Here is a 26,684-nt window from a genome sequence, read left to right as displayed (position 1 = left end):
CGAAAGCTTGTTAGCGCTGAGCTGCTCAAAATTATTTGGAGGGCAAGGAGTAGGCAGTGGGGTTTAATGGTTTATGGGCATGGCCTGTGCAGAGGTGGAATGACTGAGTGGACAGACAGCGTACACGCAGATTTTTGCCATGCTTTTTAGGAGAAGATAACGTCTGATTTGGCTCAGGGCTGAAAACCCTCTCCTCCTATAACCACCGATGCCACAGGACAGCAGGGCTTGTTAAATAACGCTCCCTTCTGACCCTCCTCGAGGAAAACGCAAAGGAAGGCTCTACTCTGTAAAGGCGCAAATGTAAGATGTATGTTATGTGCTGAATGCTCCAAATGAACGGGGTAAGCGGGACTTACCTTTTCTCCCCCTTTCCACAGGTCTGCAAAGTGCAGACCCCTCGCGGATCCCGCTCAGGCCAACGTCCCAGCATGCCCTCAGCTGGTGATGTCCCACCCACCACTGAAGACTGCCTAGAGGGGTACAATGCAAGTCTTGTTTTGTTTTTTTTTTAAACAATGTTGCACCTTTTTGTAAAGTTTTCTGCCAGTCGTTCTTTATCAACAGTGGGCATTAGGGAAAAAGACAACTCTACAAAAAGGTGCAAAGACTGGGGGGGAGAGGGGGGGATTCGGCTTACCCCTAGCGGCAGGTTCCTCAATGGTGGGTGAGGCGAGACCAAGAGAGGGCATGCTGGGGAACCGCACCGAGCCAGGGAAGGCAATCCAGGGTTGCTCTGCACTTTGCAGGCCTGTGGAAAGAGAAAGAGCAACAGGGGTGTTACTGAGATGCCAAGAGGCTCGGGACATTCAGTGCACAAAAGGAGAGAAGGCACTGGAGTACAACCTGCAAGTCCTAAATACAGGAAGCGATGTTGACCTCAAACAGCATCAAGGTTTCGGGACTGGGTGGTGCTCCAAGAGAAACCGTGGCACCGAAGCGACTCCAAGACATGGGCACACACCCCAGAACCGAGGCATCGGCCACAAGACCGCCCTCAAACCAGAAATACTACCTCAACTCAAAATCGCCGGGTTTGACTCCGAGCCTCCTGCAAATCTGCACACTTGGAAGTCAAGGTTATTCAGTGAACTCCTCTAAAACCAGCAGTTTTGAAAGACAAACGATGGCTGTGTCACGAGAGGTATCTAGATGGATACGTTGGATGTGTCTTAATAGACAGATGAAAAATCAATGATTGCACCTAATGGAGGCAGCCTCCATCCTCCAGCTGCAGCTGACTGGGCAGCACCACACTGGGGGGCACCTGCACCCCCAGAAAAAAGAGATGGCAAAGGCAAGAAGGATGAATTCAGAGAGGGATTTCAGAGTTTGGGCAAAGCCAGACACAGGGAAAAGAAGAGAAAGTGAAAGAAAGCAGAGGAAAAGGCAGGAAAAAAAGGAATGTGTGACCAAAGCAAAGCAATATGTGGCAGCAGAGAGAAAGCAAGAACATACACAGGTGCTGTGTATGTTCTTCTTGCTGTTGTTGTTAGTGAAACCTATTTGCTCTATCGGCTTGTTGTATAAAATAGACTCCTACGATGACACACACCGATGCTGGGTTGCTGTATGAGAACATGTGTTTGCACACGTGTGACTGCCAGGTCCTCAGCATGGAAACATGTTTCCACACCTCTCATGCAGGGAAAAGGGGAAAGAGATCAAATCCATTGAAGATCAATACGTACCAGTTAAAACCATCCGCAACGGTTTTCTAATCTGCCTAAATTTTGACAGCCAAGAAAACATCACCCTTGCATTCCTCCTGACAAAACCAGAACCACCGGAGCATCGGAAGAGGCCCAAAAGTGTGAGGATGGACTTCATCAGTGTTAGGGCTGATTTTTAAATTAGCAAGTTGGGGTAAACTCACACTTCCAGCTACGTTTCTTCCACCGGAGGTTTGCCTCCCAAAATCAGCAAAGGCTGGCGTGAAGTCTGGTCCTCGAGGCAGTATCCGAGGGTCCAGAGTTCTCAACGGTAATTTCGGCTGATTAACCTGCATCGTGGAGCAGAACAAACACACAGGATCTGCTCAGTGGGTGCTGCAGCTACCAAAGTGCACGCAAGTCTACAATCTTTGCTGAACTGTAATAGTCATAATTTAATATCCAAATTCGTGCTTTTGACAAACACCACAAGTTTTATGCATCCCCACTTACACAAAAAATAATAATTTAATTTTAAATACATCTTCTGCAGGTGACTTGAGGAAACGGGCAAAGATCAGAAACATTTCAAGGCTGAGCATGACTTATGGAGAATAAAATTATGGTGATAGGGGCCCATTTTGGTTCAGGATCACAAAACTGCCACCTTCCCTTGGATAAATGTCTTTTGTGTTAACAAGACAGATGGCCGAACGAGCAAAGGAAGCTCCAAAGCAGACAGAGCAGTGAGAAGCAATCACGGAAAACTAGTAGGTGGATGAAATCATTTTGGGAACAAAGCTGCATTTTACAATTTGTCTGGGTATGAAATTCAGAGTGGAAATGTTTCTGCACATGAGGATCACCTACATCCTGATCTGTGCTTGAACCTTACGAGTGAGTCTGCAGTGGTTACATCAAAATCAATGAACGACACAGTTCAAACTGAGAAGAGAATAAGGTCTCGGTGTCAGCACTTCAGAAATAACAAGTATTTCAATAACTGCAGACACACAGCAGAGAAAATCGCAGCTGTAATAAGGCTGGATAGAAATCACAAAACTTCTCGAGAGTCAAGGTTTTAAAGATCTTTTATCAGATCAGCTCACAGTGACACAACGGTTTCAGACCAAAAAAAGAGTTTGCCCAAAAGCTTGGCTGTGCTTTCTAAGCACAGGATTGATCTAATGAAAGACACCGTGCCTCTCGGTTCGGTCTTGCTTTGATTATATCCTTAGGTGCTCGTGGCCGTATCGTTTTACATTTTAGTAACAACCCAGTACAACCTAATCCAGACAGAGACCATTAGAAATGCTTCAGTGTTTAAATCACCTGTGCACATTCTTTAGGCACAAACACCTCTGTCTGAAGAATTTTGCCATGTGGAATCACACAAATATTCCCCCTTCCCAACAGAACCCTGCATTGAAACTGTCCAGGAATAAAGCATGCATTAGGGATCTTTATTTATATTTAACAAATTGCACGCACCTGTTTTATCGGCTCTCCTCTCACCTTGTCGAGAACCACATCGCTTATGGGAGGCAGCCCCTCTGGCTTTTGGATACAGGCAGGCATGAACTGGAAATCCAGTAAAAACTCCCTGTCGTACTGCTTCTTCCCCTCCGGGTCCAGGGGCTTCCACTGCTCTATAAGGAGAGAAGGTGCTGAGATTCATAGGTAACAAAAACCTCTGCTCTCCGAGACGCGTTTCCCGTAAATCCAAAGGCAGGAGATTGTCACAGCTGCCTGGGGAAATTTCATTTAACTTTACTTTAATTTTGAAGGCAGCAAGGAGGAATATACATCGCATTAAAGGAACAGAAACAGTGGGGAGCGCATAGCCAACTCCAGCAGCAACCACACACGGAACTAATCGCTAATTCCACTTCTAACCCACGTCATCTCGTTTTAACTCTGACTTTCGCTCTCTTGTGCAATACAATCAAACAGGGACAATTCCCCGCTCCTGGGTGAAAATGCAGAAGTTAAAGCAGCTGGTTTTGTGTAAAAGGCAGCAATAAACACAGAGCTGAGGAAAGCACCACACAGAACAAAAATACCCTTTGAAAATGTGAAAACACCAAGCCTTTAAACAACACACATGGGAGATAATGGTGGGAACCAAAAGAAAACACAAAACTGCAGGTCAGGCTCCAAGAATTTCAACTTTTCATCCATTTTTTTCCGAGGGCTTTCTGTGCTCTCTGGTGTAGATGACCTCGCCTGATGCAAATCAAAATGTAAACCCACAGCCATTGCAGCGCAAGGAATATTAGCACCTGCTAGCCTAGAGACAGGATTTTCTTTGCTGGCCACATGGTTTGTTTGAAGTTTAGGAAAGAAAACGTGGACTTGCTCAGCAGCCAGGGTGACTAGTCAGGCCCCTAAGAGGGCAGCGTGTTTTTATCTGAAGGAAAACATCTGTACGAGATGCTGCCTTTGCATTTCACTGATGCCAGGCGGCGTTGCTTTGCATTTATCTGGCTGTTCAGGTTTGCTGTTAAGGTGTCCTATTATTTCTTTATTTCATCCCTGATTGCCAGCTTTAGGTCTCTGGGTTCTCACCACTGTCATCCCCGCAGAGGCCACAAACAGGAACTTATTTCAATGATGGGTTTTAATAACTGGGAATGAAAATACACAAAAGTAATTACAATTTTCAGCTCTTTGGGGGATTTTATTTTGACAGAGCTCTGGGATAAAGAGGTGCAGAAAATGGTTCAGCTGGCTAGCCGAGTCCCAGCCAGAATCCCTGGCCAGCTGCCGATCCACTGTGCCCCATCACCCTCCATTTATCATGGAAAAGCATCAACAGCAACAAGAAACAGCTTATAGGTATGGTTTCCTTCTCCTGCAAAGCTCTCGACAAGCTGTTTTAACATAAAAGCAGCTGGGCAGCATCAGAGGCAGCCCACCTGGATCCTCAGTGAAGGGACAGACCGCGAGCTGACCCACAATTCCTCCTAGGCCTGACCCAAAGGCACAAATCCCCCTTTTTAGCAAGGGCAGAGCTGAAATCAAAGATTACTGACCCAAGTGGCCCACTCTGCTTTGCAGCAGAGAAGCCCCACGCACACTGCTTTCCAAGGGATCGATCCAACCCCTCCAGCTGAGCGAAAGATCCAACTGGGATCATTCTGACTGCATCGGGTGTTTTAGAGAGACAGCTGATGAATTATGGATTGACTTCAAGATGTACTTAACTAATGAACCAGTAAGCTATCCTAAGCGTGTGCTAAACTATCAAGAGGCCTCTACATTTTCTCCTAACGATATGACAGTACTAAATTAATAAAAGAAAAGCAACTCAGGACTTTGTAAGAACAAACTGGTGCAGAAACAACCACTGCAGCGTAATCACTTAACAGTGGTGCTCTCTGTCCAATACCTCGTCCATCAGGCTCTCAAGGTCCTTCTTTATTTTGTTTTACGCTCTTTAATCACTGGGCTTCTCAGGAAACGACTAATTTATTTGGAGGAAGCTTCACCTGAATAAGCAATGGCTTAAAAACTGGGAGCAACTGAGAAGCTGGTCTCAAGGTGTCTCTTAATGAGGTGAATTCATAGAGGTTTAGGTCTACAAATCAGGTATCTTAATAAGTAACAAAAACACCCCTTAGGGATACTAAATCCAATGCTAATCGACAACACAAGGACTGTATCCTGTGAGCCCACACCTGAACTATTTTATCAAAAGAACTGCACCCTCGCAGCTCAATAGCAGAGTCTGGACTGAAAACCACAAACTGTTTCTTTTGTCTTCCTTACTCTCCTAGGAATCTGAAAATGTATGCAGCTGTTTAGCCAGAAAATTATATCTATATAAACACACATATTTAGGACCCAATGAGAACTTTCAGATCTCTTATTTAAGAAGTATGTCTGCTTAGATGGAATTTCTCTGATTGTTCTCAGCTGTCGATCACATTGGAACTAATTCCCCACCATTTCCACTGTCCTGCAGCCAACATCCACACGTGCAAGAAGTTCAAGGAACTGGGGATTTTCTCCTCATTACCACCAGCAAGAGAAAACCAATTTTCCTCTCGTGCTCCCCCAGAAGATGTCTCAGCCTGTTGGTTAGAGGATCCCAGCAGAGCCAGACACGGTGAGACGCTGCACCCCCTCTTCCAGCCCCACTGGAAACATCCTTCCTTCCATGGGGAGGATGCGTGGGGCGTTCGCAGCCCTTAAAGGTGGGAGGCAGAAAACCCAGCAAGCATGCAAGAGTCTGAAACAGGATTTACCTGGTTTATACTGGTACACTGGCCCTTCACTGGAGCTCTCTGTGAAGCCTGAGTTTGCATCAGTCCCTTCTCCCTCTGAAACACTCTCAGCACCATTTCGCACAGGTTCTGCCTCCTGCTCTCCATTTTCTTCCACAGGTTTCACTTTCTTAAGCTCAGAGGGGTCTCTCTCCAGCTGAAACCCATGGCTCATTTTCTCCTGTTCAGATTCAAGTACTTTGTCACCTGAAGGTTCCTCTTCTACTTTAGGCTGAAGCACAGATGGAAACAGAGGTTATGTTAAAAATACCCTGCCAAAATTCAAAGCACATGAAAAGGCTCTTCATTTATTCAGACAGCATTTTTGCGCCTAGCAGGAATATATACGCATCTTAAACAATGGTATGGAACAACACACAGAACCACCACATGATTTATCAGTTTGTTCCTGGAGACGACCCACTGGTAATTAACAGTGCAACTGGAAAGACTCAGTGTTGCCTGTGAAATCCACAGCTGCTACTGGGATCCGATGGAAAGAACTATTAAGCCCTACAGCAATCCCAGCCTGGAAAGACAACCTCACTTTTCTCCTCTCCTGCAGCTCACCAGCCACCTTAAGCAGCACTCCAGGCTTGTTTTGGGGGATCCTTCCCTTAAATGTACGCTGCTAATTGGAGCAGACCCAAATAAAGAAGGTAAATGTGACATACAGCCACAATTTCAGCATCTCTGTTTCAGGAAAAAAGCATTAATAGCATCCCTGGCTGTTAATTTTAGAGCTCTCCAAGGACACAGCCTTGTTCTGCATTCAGAGGAGGTGTTGGGAACTTGCTGCTCCTGGGAAAAAGCCCAACATCTCTAAGCATTAAACAAAGGGAAGACTTAATCAAGGAGGCTCTCGATCCTTTTGCTTCCCTGCTTGAGGGTACCGCATCCTAAAATGCTTTCTGCAGATTTTTCAACTGAATACTCTGAAAAATTAACATCGATGAAAATAGGAGCAGTCCAGGAGACAAGATTCCTCCAGTAAATGACAAAGAAAGAGCACAGAGTATGAACCTGCAGGTGCAGCCCCAGCAACATCCTTTGCTCTCTGGCTTGAAAACGAGCACAGGGTCACTTTTAATTTCTTTGGATTACCCACTCACCAGCTTCTCGACCAGCTGTCGCTTCATGATACCTTGCACAGAAGCACTTTAAGCATTTATTCCCCCAGAAGCAGAGGGGAAAGCACTCCTGCACCACGCGTAACAGGTAAACAAGCCTATCTGCTAACTGGGTGGAGAAACCGCGAACGCTTGCTTGTACAAAGGATGAAGTACCGTCTGCTAGACTCAAGATTTTCTTTGCAACAACATGCTTTTACAGCGTAAAGGTTCAGTGATGTTTGTGCTAAGGGAAAGTTGTGGAGGAAACAGCAGACAAATCATAACCGAAGAAAAATGTAGAGCGATAGAAGCAATGCTTCTCCGCGTCACACCTGGCCGACAGCAGTTTTTATCTAATCACAGGGCAGTCTGAATTTTTACATTTTTACTCTCTTACTCCTGAATTTCTACTTTCTCACTCCTGAATTTTTACTCTTTTACTCCCTTTCTGATCTATTCTAAGCCCAGTTTCACCCAGGATATTAAACAAAACCCCTCCTGCAATATTCCTACCAGAACGGCAGCAAGGCAGATTTCTGTTACCGATCTAGTTACTGTCAAGGCGGTTTTGCCTGAAAGCTTCATCGTTCTCCTTTCTCAGCTTCTCCAGCAGGTGCTCAGCAGGAGAACCAACTTTTGGCAATGACATCATTAAGCAGCAGCACCACCTGCCCAACATCATGATGGTGGCCTGCAACCCAACCAGGGCAGCACCAAGGGATTCAAACCCACTTTTATCTCATCCTTCACTGGAAGGACAGAAGTTACATGCTCCTGAATGTTGGGAGTCATTAAATCAGGCAAGAGCAAAGAAAATTCCAGAGCTTTAACTGGAATCAGACTAAAACCAGTTATCTGAAGGATGCTGAGGAATATCATAGTCCCCCCAGAAAAAAAGTCTGCCCTGGATCCTTGCGAGATGATGAGGAAGCAACATAACTAAATTACACTTTCAAAAGAGCAACATCATAATTAAATTTGGGTAAAGCAAGACTGTGGTTCCCTCTTACCTCTGCTTCCACTTCTACCCCCTCCTCAGTGGCTTGGGTCCGGTCTTTTGGTTTCTTCCACGTCTTTGGTGCAGTTACAGCTGTTTGAGCTGCAATATAAGCGTACATCTATTACAACACTAAAATTATACGGAGCAAATTTGGCCGTGGGTGATGCACTTCCCTCTCTCGCGCTGGTTTTACATACAGGGAAATGAAGCAGTTGCAGCTTTGCAGAGGATTCAGCTCAATATAACCACTTTTTGTTTCAATGCAGTAATAACACAGTCGTTAGAACGACATTAAAACACAGTAATTGTTCTACAAGTTGCTCATTCAAGCTCGAAATGGTACTTGTGATAGCGAGGAGTTTATTACCAACAGTGTAAGAATCACGCAGAGCCAAAGAAAAACTTCAGAAATGGAATTTTTTTGAAAGATCAAGTATTGGCTAGGAGTGAAGGTTGTTCTCAATGTATTTTTATCACGAAGTATTACAAGAATTATCATTATAATATTAACCATAAACCGTAACCATGAACGGTCCAAAATTTCCAGTATCTCATCCAGAAGTACAACTCCTCCAATTTTGTAGCACTGCTGGCTCTCCTGAGCTGGATTTATATTTCAATTTAAAAGCAGGCTAACAACTCCACCATTCATTAATTTCCCTGGCCAACTGATTCAAAGGAAACACCGTATAATATTTCTAAGATCAGTAGTGATTTACTCTAATCACCTTTCCCCCCTCTCCGCCAAAGGGTAAAAAAACCCCACACAATATGTTAAGGAGACAAAACCATTAATCCAATACGCTCGTAATTTGTTGCAACTGCTACCAGCGTCAACTCCGATAGCAGGCACACATGCATATTTAACACATAGTGTAAACAGAATTGATTTCGTGACTGAAGTTTACTGCGAGCAGATTTCCAGCTCCAGCTTTGGGATGCTAGCCGATATTATGGAAAAAACACAGCGTGTGCTTATTTTACCACAATAAAATATAATTTTAAAAAGGCTCTTCAGCTATGGATAAATCAAAAAGAGTGTTAATAATGGCCTGCTTTGTTCCTATGGGCAACGAAGAAACGATTTGTTAGGTTTCCACTGCCCCATAAGATAAGTATGAGCCTCAGCAGGTTCTTAACAGCGTTTGGCTGTTTGGAGGGCGACTGTGGCCTTGCAGAAACTCTGTGGGGCTGCGGAAACCACTGCAGTCAGCACGCTGGCCCCAACCCAAAGCACAACAGGAGCTATCGTCACTGATAAAAGATGTTTATCATAAAGCTAAACGCCACAAAAGCGAAGATTAATTAAAAAAAAAAAAAAAAAAAGGAAAAAAGTCTAATTCAAATATTCAAACAGCACCTGGTCGCTCACAGAACCATCACCCCCCCCCCACCACCACCCATTGCAGCACCCTACGCAGAAACTGTAGGAGCAGGGCAGAGCCCCAGCAGCACCCCTAAATTCCCCGGGGCTCGAAGGAGCGTGCAGGAACAGCCCAGCAGGCACGGATTGCGACACTGCTTCGCCTGACGCAACCAGGGCTCAGCTCTGACCACTGCCAAGAGCAGCGCACTGCACCCTCGCCAGGGCACCCCAGTCACTCTCACCGTCTTGGGGTGAAATCGGGGCTGGAGAAGGACCCGGTGTCCGTGCAGGTGGTGACTTCCGTCATTTAGGCTCCACACCACAAAATCCTGCCAAAATCTAGTGGAAATTTAGTGCTTTTCAAAAGTCACCCTGCTGTTTTAACGTTGGACATCAAGCCCCACTGCCATGGTAAGATGCCTTCTTGTTTGGTGATGCCACATCTACACTTTTGGGGGATTTCTTCAAGAAAACCATCACATCCGCAAAGTAATGACTTATATTACTTGGCTGTGGCAGTATTTAATTGATTAAACCCAAAGTTTTTAATCTGACAGAATTCCACTCCACTCCAGCTCAAACTGTGTAAAATAACGTTTCATTTTTAAACGCACAGAAATAAACTCAGGGTCATGGACTTGAGGTTGGCAAAGGTTTAGGGTGTTTCCTTCCTCAGCTGTCAGGACGTTAATATTATTGCTTCTTAATAATACATTTCCCTCCCCCTTTTTTTGGCAAAAGAAAGCTATATAAAGGATGTGATCCTGCTGAGCCTCCTGAATGAGTCTTGCAGCTTTTGCCTTGTTTCAGTTATGCAGATCTCTCCCCTGCTTTGGGGCTTCCCTGCACGAGGACGCTGGGCTGGATGCTCGCCTTTAATCCCAAGACACAGCAGCAGCCTTCGATTAGCCCCATAGTTTTGCAGCCTGTGACTCGGTGCTAACGCCCGACAGTATTTCAGAGCTGACTGGGGTGTGCCAGCGAAATCTCCAGAGACATTGCTCAATTTTTCCCCCTCTTAAAATAGCAGGCATCAGATTTTATTTATTTTTTTTTCCCCTGTTAAGTTCTCATTTCTGCTACAGGAACTGACTCAACAGGATAATTTATGCTAATGTATGCTTAGAGAATTAAAGTGAGTTTAGGTGCCAACCCTCCCAAACCCAAAACTCAACCAAGACAATGGGGCTATCTGAAAATGGAGCTTCTGCTGCCAGGCACTGTATCAGCCATAGGGAAACAAAAATGTAACCGGGAAACAAAAAAGTGATGTGTCCAATTTGGCTCTCTGTGAGGGAGGTCTCCAGACACCTCTGGTCTTTCAATTTTCTGACCCCCAAGTTAAGCATCTTTGCGTGCACACCAATAACTGAATTCCTGCTCAAATGCAGGTTAATTTTTGCCAGCATTCACGCATCTCCAGAGCTCGTTTTCAGCTCACTTTGATGTGTTAGGTGGTAACTTCTTTCCATGGGAAGGGACATCAGCAGACCCAGCGTTCTGCCCCACCGACACTGTGAGCTCTTTATCGCTGCTTACAAAAATAAGAGAGAGAACAGGAGTGACAACACCCATCTATACTAGGATGGGGAAGAGTAACAAAATCCTCATTTCCAGACTATCCCAGACATCGCTCCTGCTGGTAACATCATCACTGGCCCAATCTGCTCAGCAGGCACTGTGCTACCCCAACCCATCTCTCCAGCTCCATCATGTTCTTCAGTGGAACACCTTTCTGCAGGATAACTCCCCCCCTGCAAGTCCACAGCCCATCAAGCAAGACAGAGAAGGCAGCCTCCTCTCTGATGTGGGTGCCAACTGCTAAGCATAAATAAATACCAGCTCTTAGGTTTTATTTCTTAGCCAATGTGCCATGAAAACTCAAAGTAAAGACTCACCCTCGCCTTACAGCTCATGGGAAAGAAAAATATATTCCACTGGTCTATGGCAGCAAATCAAGAAAACGGCAGTAACTGATTTATGTCTCCAGCTCTCCAGCCCTGGGTGCTGGAGCTGCTTCTCCAAATATTTCTAATTACTGCCCCAAGTTACTTGTTACAGCCCCCCACAGCTAAGAAATCCAGCGACCCACCGTCAGTTGGGCTACTTTATATTGAAGTATGTCTCTAAATTAGCTCTGCAAGAAACAGCCCTTTGAATCCAGCGGGTATGAAGCTCTTCTGGCTTCCTGTGTTCCTAGGAGTTCTGCCTGGGACAGACAGCAATCTCTTATTTTCCTCTTTGCTTCTTGTAATAGCCATAGACAGAAAGATGATATCAAAGGCAGGCATTCAGAGCACGTCCAAAAGGCTTCCAGCCTCTGGTAGTGCCCCCTTCCTTAGAAGTTCCATTCCACCACCACCATTTTTCCTGTTTTGCTCCTCAAGCAGCGCTGATCCCTCATCACAGCTGGCAAAGCTACTAGAGAAAACCCAGAATTTAATAACCAAAGCGACTGCACGTCGTTGATGACTTTTAACTGTTTTTAGTAAGGATGGCAGGCCGAGTGCGGAGCTCCTCTCTTAATATCATCTGTGTTTTTTTTCCTTGTCATGAAGATGAGTAGGAATTAATTATTTTAAAAGCTGCGTGCCCTTGCCCTTTGCAGAAAACAGCTCTGCCCGTCCAGAGAACCCTGAGATAATTGTTCCTGAGCAGACAGGAATGAGATCTGCCACCTGCATGCTTGGAATAGGGTGAACGTGTCTCCTCTAACCCCACAGTCTGATGTATGCTCAGAACAGAAACAGTCAACAGCAAGAAACCATATACCCAGGTACAACATCCTGCTTGCAGGATAAAAAACCCCTCAGTGCTCAGTGGTTTAACACTCTGAAATCCTTCAAATCTGCCCCATTTTGGAGGGGATACGCAAGACTGATGATGCTGACGAGCAGGCGGCGGATGAACCAGCTGCTGCCGGACACTGAGATGAAAGCACTACAACTGCTGCCTCCACTATGCGGCTAATACAACTTGAGACATTAAAAGTAGACAGAATATAGTGTAAAATAAACCCAAGCATACTCCAGTTTCTGCAAAGAAGAATACAACATGGGTGCTCCCGTAGACATCCTCTGACCTTGGAAATCTGGTGGAGACCTAATGCCAGAGGCAAAGAAAGAGTGGAGGTTCCCCTGGGCCCCCCAAGGGTCAGCTCTGCTTAGCTCCACTCTTCCTGCAAACACTGAAAAAATCATTTTTGTGAGCTGTGACAGAGAATGGCTGGAGAACAACATTTAAGAGAAAGTCTTTGCAGTCTGAACGTACTTCTTTTGCTCTTTATACACAGCTTGATGGAGGAAAAAAATATCGTTTCTCTGACTGTTAGAAGCTGTATTCTGTAAAGCCCTCGAGGAACAAGCAAGTAATTTAGTTCATCTCTGAAAAGCTGTCAACTCCGTGGCAAAATATGGGATACACCTGCAAGCCTCCCTGCCAGGCCAGGGAGGGGGCGGGCAAACCCCTCGTTCAGAAAGCACCATGTTTTTAAGCAGGCCAGGTGGTAACTTTGAGAAGGAAACTCAGAAGCAAGGGCTGCAGCAATTAGATTATTCCAAAAGGTCTTGGGTCTTGGTAGTCTCCCAGTCCAATCAGATCAGCTACCATTAAGGAGAATAAAGCGGCACTATTTGGGGCCAACCAAACTGCTCGGTAACAAGTACACACTCTTCTGCTGAAAACCCCAAAGAAATATTGTTAAGTCACCGAGCTCACACTTACCAGCACGTTTGAGAAGTTTCCCTTATCCCAATTTCTCTCGTATTTCCAGAGATCATAAAAAAGATTCTTGGCCTTTAGTCCAAGAACAAAAAAACCAACCCAAACAAAAAATAAAACTCACCCCTTTCTCCCTGCTCCTAAAGTTCAGCATCTATATTTCCAGCCTATAGCAGAGACATGCAATTCCTTGATCAGCCTAGATGAATGCCTGAATTAGCAATCACCTTCAGATTACCTGATTTACATCTCTCTTCATCTCTCCAAGGAAGAATTGTAAAATTATGCCTCAAAAAAAGGTTGGCAGAGAAATGCAATACAGTTACACATCATTAAAGAAGGGGTACAGCACAAAAAACTGACATGAGGAATATTTTGCTCTCCTTGAAGTACTGAGCTTTTAATTGTAATCAGTCTCAAGTGATCTTTTACATGACTTAAGAAATATTTGTTTCTCTGTTGCCAAAGCCGATGTATTGGCTAATGTGTGCTGCCTAGCCTAATGGCATTAGAACATTAAAATTATCTTCTGCATAATTAAAAGCCCAAAACACTAAGGTGTTTTTTTTTTTTTTTTTAATTTAAACTACTGGACATTACAAAGCAAGCAATAATACTGCAAGCTGGAACCTGGCCTTGTAAAACCTTATTTACAGAAGAGAGTCCCATTTCTGTTATGAAGAAGCTCAGATAGAAAGAACAAGTGCCAGAGCCGTGAAACAACCCGAGTAAAATAAAAATAGAAAAAGATTAACAGAAAAAAACCCCTTGTGGCTGCTATAGTGAAGGGATCTTTCTGATCTTCTCTAGATAATGGATTTTATTTAAGATCCAGCATATTGACCTCACACAGCATTACACTAATATGGAACAAGGCCAATTTCAGGTTTTCATTTAATTTAATCCGTAGAAGGGCGTAGCTCTAGATGCTACTGATGCCATTACACATCTATCGCTTGCTTATGAAAGAATAAACAAAAAGATCCCCCTATTTTAACTAGTTAAAATTTATTTTATTTATTAATAAAATGTTACTTATTAATTGTTACTATTTTTATAGTAAAAATTTAAAAATTACTATTAAATGTTACTTAAAACAAACCTGTAAACCAAATCACAACCTGTTTCTCCTTCGTTTCTCATCCAAGCTTCCCCAAATTCAAAGGATATATTTAGATAAACCACCTCAGCTTCACAGCTCTGAAAGGACTACAAAACAGGGTGTAAAAGATGTAACACATTTAAATAATTTAACACTGCTATACGTGCATAATAACCACTATTATACTCCCCCCAGCAGCTAAATACAAGTAATTGACTGATTTAACTACTTTTCCAGTTTCACTTCCAGGAAGTCCTGAAAAAAAAAGAAGCCGTTTCCTATAGAAAATACAGCAAATAAAAAGCCAGTGGTCTATATTAATCCATTAAATGCTAAACCAGCGATGTGATGGGACACTGAAACCAAAGGCAGGTAACAACATTCAGAGAAGTAGCCTGGATTTTAAAAGGCAGCTACAGAAATGTCAATTTTTAGTAATTGGTAACGAGACCCTACATCTCCCGAACCAAAGCACCTTGTTTTCTGCAAAAGTCAAGAACAGTGAAATGAGAACAGCCGAGCCGAGCGAGGAGAAGGGGGAATTTCGCTTACATGTTGCTTTTGCAGAGGAAAACCAGCCACATGATTAATTAAAGCTGGGCAGACTGAGGTGTGTGATACTGGGTGCTTCAGTCGTTTGGAAGAGCTTTAACGGTCCATTTCATTCACCCACATCTGGCACCAGCACAACACGTTTTTATAGCTGGAAAAAACCCCACCCCAGTGGTTTCCAGAAATCGCTGGCTTGGAATGTTCACCCAAAGGGCTTCAGGGTGTGAACGTTAACCCGGCTGAGGAGCAGGATCGATCCAGTGCAACAGGTCTGCAAACCAACCGGTCATCCCTGAGAACAGGAGCAGTGTCCCTGAACCCCCCCTGTCAGCAGCACTTGGGCGCGCTGCCCTGTAGCATCGTGAAAGCGAAATGCTGGCAGCTTACACGAACCCAGCCAACCCTGGGACGTGCATCTGAGTCAGCTACCTCCGTTATGAACAACTGTGAGGGGTTTTTTGTCCCTGCAAACAAAGATTATCATTTTGCGATCACGCAGCACGATCAGATTTTTTTTTTTTTTTGACAAACAGAAACAAATACCTCTTGATGGAAGAGCCACCCCAAAGTCCCTTTCCTTCATCCTCCAGTTCACCGCATGCAACCAAGGTGCTGTGGTTGGTTACTTACCTGGGACAGGACTCTTGTTCGAGTTTAAACTCTGAGCCTCTGTGCTCTCCTCCAGTTGCCCATCTGCTTCTGTCTCTTCCTTCTTTTCAGTATCTTTTATCTCTTCGTTAATAGTAGTTCTTGTGCTCTCCTCTGCTTCTAAATCTCCCTGAGCAACAGGGAGGGCACTAGGAGATGGAAGAGGAGGTGGAGAAGGAGTTGTAGTGGTAACAGCAGCAGCAGCAACAGAAATCGGAGGAGAAGGAGGCGGAGGGGTGGGAGGTGGGGTGGGAGGAGGAGAGGGAGCAGTGTGAAGAGCACTGGAAGATGGCACGCTTTCCACTTCTGCTGGAGGTGCTTCTGGTGTCTCCAACTCAACAGTCAATGGCGCAACTTCCGTCTGGGCTACATCTACTACGCTCTCTGCAGCAGTTACTTTTTCGCTAACTCCATTCATTTCATTAATTAGATTAGTACTAGCAGTCACTGGAATATCACTAGATGCTACACTACTAGGCTCTTTGCACACCTCGGCATCAGCCTCTTCTGCTGGCGAAGGGTCTGATGTGTCCGTGCAGGCCGTGGCATTAGATATAGGTATCGCCTCCTCGTTTGGGGAAGCCAGTTCACATTTCTCCTCCGAGTCAGTTGTGAATGTGGATTTACTAGAAATGGTGACAACAGCAGCAGCGGCGGCAGCAGAAACAACGGTGATGGGAGCGGCTGGGGTTGGCGATGGAGCAAGAGGAAGTTCTGGTGGGGTTTCCACTGGGGTGGCCTCAGTCGTCTGGCCAGCTTGATCTTTTTTCTCCCCAGTAGGTTCTGGTCTGAGGACTGGAGAAGGTGGTTTTAATACTGGATCTGGTTTTGGCTTCTCTTCTGTGAAAGGAGAGGGGGGGAAAAAGGCAACGTGACAAACAGCAAGTCAAACCCCATTTTCCTTTGCTGTACCTAAGCCCACTCAGATCCCCTCACCTGCATCCCACCCACTATTCAAGAAGCTCCGAGGAAGGCACCTGAACCCCACCCTGCACCTAGAACAAAAGCCCAGGCAGCCCACAACTGCAAATCTGAAAATGCAACTGCTGCTTCTATTTTACCGAAGACAGGCTCTACAGTAAAGGGCCATCCTTTACCGAAACGGCATGTACGTGTTACAAAATGTGGATTTTATTGCAGAAACTCTGCAGCTGAAAATAGAACTTTTCTTGACAGAAATTACAGAAGATAAAAATACACTTTACTTGGATTCTGCCTCAAAGGAGCCTGGTGTTTTAACGCCAAGACCCGGGCAAACTCATGTTCCAGAACACAGGCAGACGGAGACACTGGCAGCCTGCAGGCGCTCTCCGCGACTGTTCCCCCTCTTTGTAAAACGGGGAAACCACTCCACAAGTGATGACGGGCTCTTCTTTTACACGCCACATGTCCTGCCATTGCTAACACGTGAGATCCACTGAGTTTGTTTTTCCATCACCCATCAGACTAAAGGACACAACCTCCTTGTTTTCGTTTGACATTTCAGCAAAGGTACCTTTTCCCAAAGAAAGCAAACCTCAAAAGAGATGTAAGCACAGGTGCCGCCAAAGGACAGCCACCTCTTGTTGTTTGTGGTCCCAGGGCATCAGGCACGGTGGGAAGAGCACGGTGAAAGATGGACTGTACCAAACCAACCCCCAAAACACTGTGCGGAGAGACGTCCCCGTACTTCTCCTGCGATGAGCAGCAGGACTGCGATAACATTCCTGCCCTGACCGTCACGCGGTTCCCAAAGGTCTGCTGCAACTCCGTGGAATGCACTTCTTCTGAACAAAGTATGATCTTGGCTCCATAATCTTTCAGGATCTTGGATCCACGGGATCTCTTGGGATCTCTGCTACACCATCTCCCACTTCCAACGTGATGATGGAAGATCTTGCTTAGGAAAGCACCTTTGTGCTACAACTCCGCGAGACGAATGGGATGGGACAGGAATTGCGCAAAGTCAACACGCAGATGGAGGGGACTCCACAGTCCAGTTCCCAATCACCGTTCCAAGGAGGTCAGCTTCAGCCGTCCTCAGGGTGGGAGCTCTGCTCTGCTCCATCAATGCAAGGTGTCCCCAGGCTTTCTGAGCGCTGAAGCAACAGGGAACTCCTCCAGGACACTGCCACACCAGCAAAAAGTAATTCTGGAAAAGCCAGAGGCACAAACCCTGCTGTTCAGATTAGGAAATCCAAGGCCATGACCAACCTTGAATCATCAAAATTCGGGTAGAACCGAAGAGGTATGGCTTTGCTCGGCCTTTTCCAGCTCTGCCAGCTTTCCATTTGGGACTTATTCAACTGACACGGCGAAGGGAAAGAGCTTTTCAAGGAAAACCCATCTGAAACTGCTTGGAGCATCGAGTCCCGTCTTTAGGAACAGCTGGAGCAATGAAGAACTTTGTTTCTGGCCATCAACAGCCCCAGCAGCATTACAGTGAGGACTACGGCCAAAGCAGTAGTTTATTAACTTAATGAGGCACGTAGGGAGATGGCTTTGGAGGAAGATGACAAATGAGGAAAAAAGATGGGAGAAAGTATCCCAACAGCTGATTTTGATTCTGAAGGTTCCGCGGAAGGACCAGGGAACTGGTTTAGAAAAGAAAATGCGTCACCTCCGATTTCTGGAACATCCTTTGGAGACAACTCATGGAGCATTCTTGACATTTACAGCTCACTATAAACAACTGCCTGGATATTCTCTCCCTTGAGTCAAATGAGATTGCTCAAAAAAAGAAAAGCATTTGAAGTGTCTAGAAAAACATTCTGGGAGATCAAAAACACAGCAAAAACATACAGCTGCGTTTTAAAACCAGTGGTTTAAGCACGCTTGCTTCAAACTACACTTTATTTGGCCAATATATTAGCCACTGATAGAGGCTGTGTGTGCAAAATTCAAGGAAAAATGTAATTTGAGGGGGGAGGGAGGGTGTCAGAAGAACAATGAGCAGATTTGGTTAATGAGAAGTGGATCTTAACTTGAACCACCATCACGGAGGACAAATCTCTTAAGTCCTGGCAAAGAAACATTCGTCCCTGCCAACTATTACAGAAACAGTCACATGAAACAACATGCAGTTGGGAAGGGAAAACAAAAAAATCAACGCAATTCATCCAAACTGAATCAGACCCCTTTTTCCTAAATACGCCAATATCATTCCTCACATTATATTTAGAAATTGTTTACTGGAAGCGCTGGGCTGTTCAGGACGAAAGCTTGTTCCATCCATAGGTATTTCTGAAAATCTCCAGATAAAAACAAATCTTGCACAATTACTGTTCATTAGAAACACTTTTACCAACTCAGCAGGACAGATGCTTGCTACCTCCTCCGTGAAAAGCCATTAAAGCCAGAGAGGGAGCTGGGTTGCTGTGGTGGCAGAGACTGCCCAGAGTGACGGATGGGGAAGATTTTACTGGATACGGGAATTCATTTCTGCTTTGTGGTGTTTATCTGAAAATAATCGCTGGGCTTGCTGCCATTTTTCCATCTTTTGTCCTGATGCAAACATTGGCGCGGCGGTCCCGATGCTGGCTTCGCAGGCAGTTTTTGGAGCACACGTTACTGAGTCACAGTGTCAGCAGAGAGGCTCGAAGCTTTCCAAACTTCGGGATCTGATGTTCATCTATTTTCCACAAACCCTGTTATACATTCTCCCTGTCTGATACATTGCAGGAGTTGGAAAGAGGTTTTAAAAAATAATACGACGACTACCCCAAACATCCCAGGGAACCTGGGCCAGCTGAGTAAACACGGACAGCTCTGATTTCATGCACAATTTTACCCCATTAGAACTTGTGCACCAGCCTGGCCTGCAGCCAGGTTCCTGCGCCGTCTGCCATCAGCTTGACCCGAATTCTCCAGCAATATCTTTGCCTTCTGCAGCCCCGCTGATACATACGCACCATGGGCACCTACAGGAACGACAGCTAGCTGCTTGCCCCCAGGCAATGGTACTTTTCACGGTATTATAGTAGCAATTCCTATACCTCCAACTCATATATGAGCTTTGCAGCCTGAAAAGCCAGAAGCTGCTTTAAAAGCAGCAAATACCAAATAATTATCTTTTAAAGAAAAAAACAAGGGTATTAAACGCCGCGCAAGCCCGAATTCAGCCTCACTAATGACTTCGATGCAAAAATAACAGGGACTGCAGACACTCGCAGGGAGAAAGCCCAGAGCACACGTGCTCTGTTCCTGATGCCAGCCCGGCGAATGGGCCAAACGCCGTGCGCAGTTATAAATAACTGCAAACCACTGAATTTCACAAAATTAAGACTTGACGGCGTTATACCAAATTTCAACTGATGCAAACAAGCGCAAGAGGCAAAGGGCACGAGAGAATCCAACCCACAGGATGAACACAGTGAGCGGGACTTCAGGGAAGCGATAACCCGGGGTTTAATAAGCACTTTTTTAAGAAAGCCATGCAACCCTATCTATGACTATTTTCATCTTGGAACAAGGAAAACCCCAACATTCAGGCACAAAGTGAAAAAATATCTTGATACCTTGGTATATATTTCTGGGAAGATGCACCCCCCCAGCTCGCTAGCTGGACTTAAATAAGTAATTTTAATAGTGTCTCAAGTTCCTTCACCTTTTATTTGCTCTGTCCTGCGACTGACACTGCCGCTGCTCCCCCCCAGCCCGAGGCCACAGTCGAACGCTGATGGTGTTATTTCAGGGCTCGCTCGCGCCGCAATGCTTACATAAATGTGCTCTTTAGCAATTTTTGGACTGGAACAAATGTTTGACTCTTTCAAGGATGGAACGGAGATAAAACACAGGAAAGCTCATCAGCGTTGAATCCCAGTTCAAGCCTTGATTTGTATTTAAACCAGCACAGTCAGACCTGCGTAACTAACTACAGACCACTTACTTCCAGTTTACTTCCAGTTGCCCACGAAGGGATTACGTTAAAGAGAGAGAGAAGAGTGAGAAGACCCATTTGTCCTGGAAATACCAGTTTTCATACACAGGGCTGAAATACCATGATGTAAATGCTGGATTTTACGGTTCAGCATCCACTTGCTGGAAAGGGCGGATGCACTGCGGTACCTGCAGCGCAGTCACCAGTCGTTCCAGTCCCAGTGCCACCTCGCAGCTCGGTGCGCTCAGAGATGTCCCCGGCACGTCAGCAGAGGGGGGACACGGACCGGGAAGAGCTGAGCAGCAAGCGTCAGCGAGCCGGCGAGCTACGCTCAGCCAGTACAGCCACAGTTGAATGGACGCGTGTTAAATCCACCCACCACTTTTCCAGGGGACAGAGACAACTAAGCTTTGCACAAAGATCTAGACAAAGCCATAGTCCCGCTTCGAGTGGGAGACAGGACCAGGTGATCTCCAAGAGGTCCCTTTTCAACCATTTCTAGACACTGCAGCAGCTTAGAGATGTGTCCGTGGAGCAGCTTTTGCTGAGGGAAACCCCTGAAGTCTGTGCTATGGCTGTGAAAGAGCAACATTTTCAGTAAACTTCAGCACGACACAAATCAGCCTCAGGGATACCTCCCTCTACTTTCAAGTAGTGGCCGTGCTGCTGATGAAATCTATGGCACCTGAAGCACCAGAGGCAGCTTTTTTCCCCTCCCTTCTAGAGCTGTGCTCCTCTGGGGCTTAGCTTTCCTCTAGCAAATACTCTGGTGAAAAAAAAAAAAAAATAAAAATCTCGTCAGGCTCCGAGGTTACAGGCAAGGCTCAGGAGCGAAAGGTGGCACTTCTTGGCTTCCTTGTACACATCGCTCGAGGCAGAAGCCGCAAACGCTGCAATGCGGTGAGTAACCGGGAAGCAAACGGTGGTGTCAACTCTGTATTCCAACACCACGTCTGTTAACGTGACGGCAGTATACACATTATTAACTACAGCTTCTTAATGGCTTTTAGGTGGCTATAAAATTTCAGTGTGGGAAGAGACTTGGCACGCTCCGTCCCCCCTCCTGGGACACCTTTTCTTTGAATGGTTTAAAAATAATGAAAATCTCCCTTCAATTGCATATTCTTAGATAGGAGAATGAAATGTAACCACTTCCATAAAATTTTTCCATCTGTGCCATTTTGACTAATGTCAGCAAAATTTGTTACGCCATTTATGAGACACTTGGCACGTCAACGGGGTTTTTTTTCTAATTAATATTGCCCACGTCCTGTAGGACAGGACACACAAGCAGCTCTGGAGGAGCCATAAGACGCTCTGGTTACATGCCATTGCTATGGCTAATTGTCCAAATGATATAAAGCCTCCCTGGCTACGAGCATTCTACTGACAACATGCTTGTTTCTGAAGGACAGTGCATGGGCGAGAGGAGGTTCACGCATCTTCGTGCTCTGAAAAAATGTTTAGGACCTATAACCTTCAATACAATTATTTTTAACCAGTTTCACATTGGCAAATTTCAATTAATTCCCTTAGCAACACATTGTTAAAATGTTCCACTGGAGGAAAAGAAGTCCCTCCCCTCCTATTTCTGCTGACTGCTTGTCTCCACGCCAAAAATACTCAAACTAAAACAAGAAAGGAGGGGGGAAAAATGACTAAAAATAATCAGGGAAGGAAAAAAAAAAAAAAAATCCATCAACAAACCTTGCTTCGGGTTGCTAGTCGCAGTGACAGGGGTGCTGGCAGCGAGATGGGTGTTCTCCACAGTCCCATAAACCACAGGGCTGTGCTCGGGGACCTGGCTGGACAGCTGCTGGGATTTGAAGTACAAAAAAGGGTGATAATGAGCGTGCGAACATAAAAACTAGCAACATGGAGCACAAGCAAGCAAGTGGGGAGGCAAGGACAGGGTAGGATAGAACAGGAAAATAAAAGGCAGGGAAAAAAATCAAGAGAAAAGATACATAGACCGATTGAAGAAATTCAAAAAGTACATGAGAAAGGGAGGGAGGAAAAGGCAGCAGGAAAAGGGGGAAAAGAGACGATTATTGTTCACAACAGCAAGAAAGAGACAGCACAGTTGTTAACACATTTCATCCGAACGCTTCCTCCAAGAGCAGCAGAAGCGCTCCTCCGCGTAGTCTGCACAACGTCAGGCACACGCCAAGACTCCTGGACCGCGCTGCAATTTAAATTTTCTCTCTGGACTTGACTCCCTCCTCAACTGATGGTTATTTCAAACACCTTATATTTATTATCGACAGATAACGTGTTTACGTATGAATAAGGTATATGCGTATCTCTATGCACACACATATACTAACTTGTTATAGGAGGAAAATCATCTAGACTGGTTGAACCTGTGTGGTTGCATGAAAAAAATACACCTGACACATTCTACAAAGGGACTTACGGATGGTACCTGCTGGGTAATATGAGAATAAACCCGACTGTGCGTCAATCTGAAGGGGAGCAGGAGGAGCTGGTGCCCAGCCAACGCGGAGCGAGCCCGAGGTGTTCTACATCCAAACCCAAAACTGCAAGAGCAGCACGGTCACAGGACTGAAAAAGCCATGGCCAGTTGCAGAGATCATGTCTTTTAATTATGTCCCCACTAAATGCTTCATTTGTGTTCATGAAGGTTTGATAAAGACACAATCCCCTGTTTTTTATCTCAGAAGGCTAAACAACTACCTCGGACGTCCAGGTAAAGCACCTGTGTACGTTAAAGCCAACAGAGGGGGCAAGTCAACGATTCACATTTGCAAAATCCCCTTAAACACACATCAGGGGCCATGTGAAGAAGAAACGGGCTAAATTTAAATTTAATAATCTAAAGGGGAGAGTCATGCAGCTCTCTGCAGGTGTCTGATCCCACCTAGCTCTAAACCCACACTGACTTCTCAGAAGATCAACAGGAAAAGGGATTTTTTTTAAAGAATCAAACTAAAGCAGAGTACCCAAGACATGGCTGTCCCATTCCTTCTTTTGGACAGGCTATCAGAAATTCCAGGCAAAACTTATCTCCCTAAATAACCACAAAGCCAAAACTGCAGCAACTCGCTCCTCTTCCTGGGACTCTTTTTTCACTCCCATTTCCAGCTTTTTCAGCTATTGCGTCTAAACAGTCCAAAATAAAGAGTGAATCCTCTCCGTACACGTATTTTTCACCATTTCAGGCAACACAAAGGTAAAGGAGGACTGTGCAAAAGCACATCTGGAAAAATAAAAATCAAAATGTAGAGTAAGCGGGGCAAAGGATCGAAATTTTATTTGGGATTTCTCCTCTTCCAGGAATCAGCCTGATGAAGAGCTGCATCCCCCCTCCAGCCACAGCTGAAGGAAGCCAAAGAAAACACGGTTTTACAAATGAGCAGGTTTCAAGAACGCTTTCCCCTCACCCTCAGCGGATCATTAGTTTCATTTCAGGAAAAATTTATGGATGAAAGCAGCAGGGAAAAAGGAGAACGTGGTAAAAATCACAGGAACCAAACGAGAATACCGGACAAGAAACCTGTAAGCCTAGAAACTCCTTGGGTCAGTAAACATGTTTTCTTAACCAATTTGGAAAGCGCTCATTTATTTTGTGGGAATGATACAGCAAAGCAATAATAAATGGCACTTAAGTACTGACCCTTACAGGCTCGCAGCTTCAAAATGCAGCATTTAGAGACTTTCTAGGAAAAAAAAAACCCCACTCAAAATTCCTCTTGTGATTTACGATGTTAAAAGAATTGCTCTGTTATTATATCCTACCATGGCCCGTAGACTGAGCAAACACAACGTACGAAAACCCCCTGATGCTTGGAAGAGGTTTGCCAGGAGAATAAGAGCATTTCTTACTCTTTAAAAGGTGATCTTCTCTGTAAGTCAGTGCTGAGTAAATACCGTAGCCAGACCCAACATGCGGTCTTGCAATTTATTTATCTTCCCAGCAAAAAATATAGCGTGAAAAACAGCATCGTGCTAGAAACGTATAAATAATACCTCCACTTACTGCCAGCTTCTCTTGCAGGAACTTTAACGCATTTTAGTAATTAAGCAAGCACTGCAGAGGGGCTGGAAACGCTCCACCTAAAGCACTTTTTGGTTAGCGACGCTGACTACAAAGCAGGAGGTACAAAAAGCATGGAAATGGCTAAAACCAGGCGGCTTCAGTCTTGGCAGCAGTGCCCATCTGCTGGACAATTTCAGATTTTTTTTTGATGTTCATGTGCTTAATCTACTGAGAGAAGAGGGTGCTGTGGCTTCGTGTTCTCAAAGTTTCAGGTTTTCTTCGAGTTAGTTAAAAACAAAAATCCAAATCTAAAGGAAAAAAATGAAAATTTTGAAACCTATTATTACAATAAAATGGTTTCTTTCTCAGAGAAATGTGGAATTTGGGACAGGGATTGGTCTACAGCAGTGGCTTCCATGCACTTCTTGAGCAAGCTTCTCCTTCTGTTCTTGTCTTTATAAATAACAAGATTACTGACACTAACCAACACCATAAAAGAAGTGTCACTAGAATTTAGCATCCTTCTAAAATATCATTGGACTGGGAGTCGCTGATTCGATGATGCTTCGTCAAGCCCAGAGATTGCATGCTCGCATTTTGCGTGTTCACCCAGACAGTATCTCGCCGAACCCCAGGATGTGCAGGGTTTGACTCAAAGGGATGGCGAAACAAGACAACAGTGACGATGCTCCCCTTGCTTCTGTTCCAGGAGCTGCCCTAAATCATGAGCATTTCGGGAGGCAGGTATTTTTCTGTGAAGCTCATGCTTTTAAGCTGGGGAAAGAGATTATGAAAAAGCCGTAGCGTGTTTCAAGCAAAGTTATGGCTGGATGTTTAAAGTTGACTGATTTTAGACCGTTCAAAATTATAACATCCAGTTATTAAGGCACTACCTAATTTCCCCCAAGATACTTAACTTGCTCCAAATGAATAAATTAGAGATGCTGTTGGGACAATAACTTCGAATTTCCTGGCTTAAGTGGGCTTAAATGTTCAGTTATGGTACACTAATGAACTTTTTCTGGGGAGCACTATTTCACAGGTCTTCTGTGATTAACAAAAGTGGTTCCAAGTACCTAATCAAAACGAACCCTGGATATTAAACAATAAAGTATTTGCATACCTTAACTTAGAGTAGATGATTGGACATCACTGCTGTGCTCTGCATATAAATTACAGCTGATACAAATTCATGCTTATTAACCTCCTCTTGAAAAACATTTATTTCGTCCTGTTTTACTTAATTGTAGTATCTTAAAATAGATTTCAGAATGCAAAAATGATCCGGTAGAGTGCCTGGATTAGCTGCACCATGCATAAACACAATCTGAAACTCTGGCTGTTTTCAACTCTTCCACACTTCTAATGGGGAAAGTCATTTAGCATGTAATAATGGGAGGAAGATCTCACCAGCATTCAAACGTTTTACATCACTAATATCGTCTCTTACGGAAAATGCTGGAAAATAATTTTAATTGATTCTATATGTAACCAGCTCCCGGCTCTCTCCCTTTTCCAGCTGCAGTTGCAAATCATCACACCGCTCTCTGGCAGAAGACAGCTTTTTCCAGCAGAGCACTGCAGACCTTGCTGCAACAACCCAGCTAGCTGGGAATGGCTCGAGCATCGCGCCTTGCTGCTGCTCGCCCACGGTGGGGACCAGGAGCAGAAAGCAGGTGACCCAGCGCACAGAGCCATGCCTCCAAGCAACAAGAGGATTCCACTGAGCCAGGGGAACGGCCAAAAGCTGTAACTACCCTGTTGGGCTCAAGGAGATCTGCGGGCCAAGCCCTTATTTCATCTCCATGATCCCAGTTACACTGCTACTGGCCCAGCTGTAACCTCAAGGTCCCACTGCAGCACAGCGGGTGTCTCAAGGCAAGCTTGTGCTCTGGGCTCTGCACAGGACAGCCAGCAATAAAACTACCCAGGCACAGAGGGGAAAGTAAAGTTTCAGCTCCAGAAAGGCCGTTTCACCCTAAAAGCTAGCAAAAACTGGTGACAACGAACAGGAAAGAACTTGGAAGAAGAAATTGCACCCCAGCCTCAGCCAGGCTCTGACCTGAAGCCCACCCATCACCTGCAGAACCTTCACGGCTTCTGATCAGGCCCAGCAAGCAGTGGGCAACAAGCTCCGATAAAACATGGGCAGCTTCCAAACCACAAAGTTTCTCCTCTAGTTGTTCACTAACATTCCAGTTTAGCGGTCTGCGGCTCAGTACCATCTCTCCCAAAAGAGAGGGAGAACTGAGATGATGGTCAAAGCAAACAGCAGCTGCACCAAGCCAGCAGCTGGGAAGAAGACGGCAAGCCGCCACGTGCTCCTCTCCATCTCTGATGCTACAGGGAGATGAAGGAGGCATCGCTTCCTCCTGCTGCAGGTGAAAAGAGTGGTCAGAGGACAGA

At 45.1% G+C, this 26,684-nt stretch overlaps 1 protein-coding gene across 15 annotated transcripts in view; it reads right to left on the bottom strand.

The window, feature by feature from the left end:
* Positions 1–26,684, bottom strand: part of EIF4G3 (eukaryotic translation initiation factor 4 gamma 3) — a 148,318-nt gene that overhangs the window by 30,369 nt on the left and 91,265 nt on the right. For 7 of the 15 annotated variants that reach the window (XR_005103104.1, XM_037379661.1, XM_037379664.1 and 4 more), the window contains 7 exons: positions 21,986–22,094; positions 15,403–16,260; positions 8,043–8,131; positions 5,903–6,152; positions 3,144–3,301; positions 1,877–2,002; positions 641–751 (listed from right to left, as the gene is read on the bottom strand). Coding sequence is in view for 14 of the 15 variants with exons in the window: in XM_037379661.1 (XP_037235558.1) it covers positions 641–751; positions 1,877–2,002; positions 3,144–3,301; positions 5,903–6,152; positions 8,043–8,131; positions 15,403–16,260; positions 21,986–22,094 (1,701 nt within the window). In the remaining variant the exon portion in view is untranslated. Of the gene's footprint in view, positions 1–640; positions 752–1,876; positions 2,003–3,143; positions 3,302–5,902; positions 6,153–8,042; positions 8,132–15,402; positions 16,261–16,625; positions 16,946–21,985; positions 22,095–26,684 lie in introns of those variants that run through there. The other 8 variants (XM_037379662.1, XM_037379666.1, XM_037379669.1 and 5 more) reach the window with 4 other exon arrangements.

The sequence above is a fragment of the Falco rusticolus genome, chromosome 3 (genome assembly GCF_015220075.1).
Source record: "Falco rusticolus isolate bFalRus1 chromosome 3, bFalRus1.pri, whole genome shotgun sequence".
Taxonomy (NCBI): domain Eukaryota; kingdom Metazoa; phylum Chordata; class Aves; order Falconiformes; family Falconidae; genus Falco; species Falco rusticolus.
Note: the sequence above shows the minus strand (reverse complement) of the source record. Positions and strands in the feature narration are given on the sequence as shown.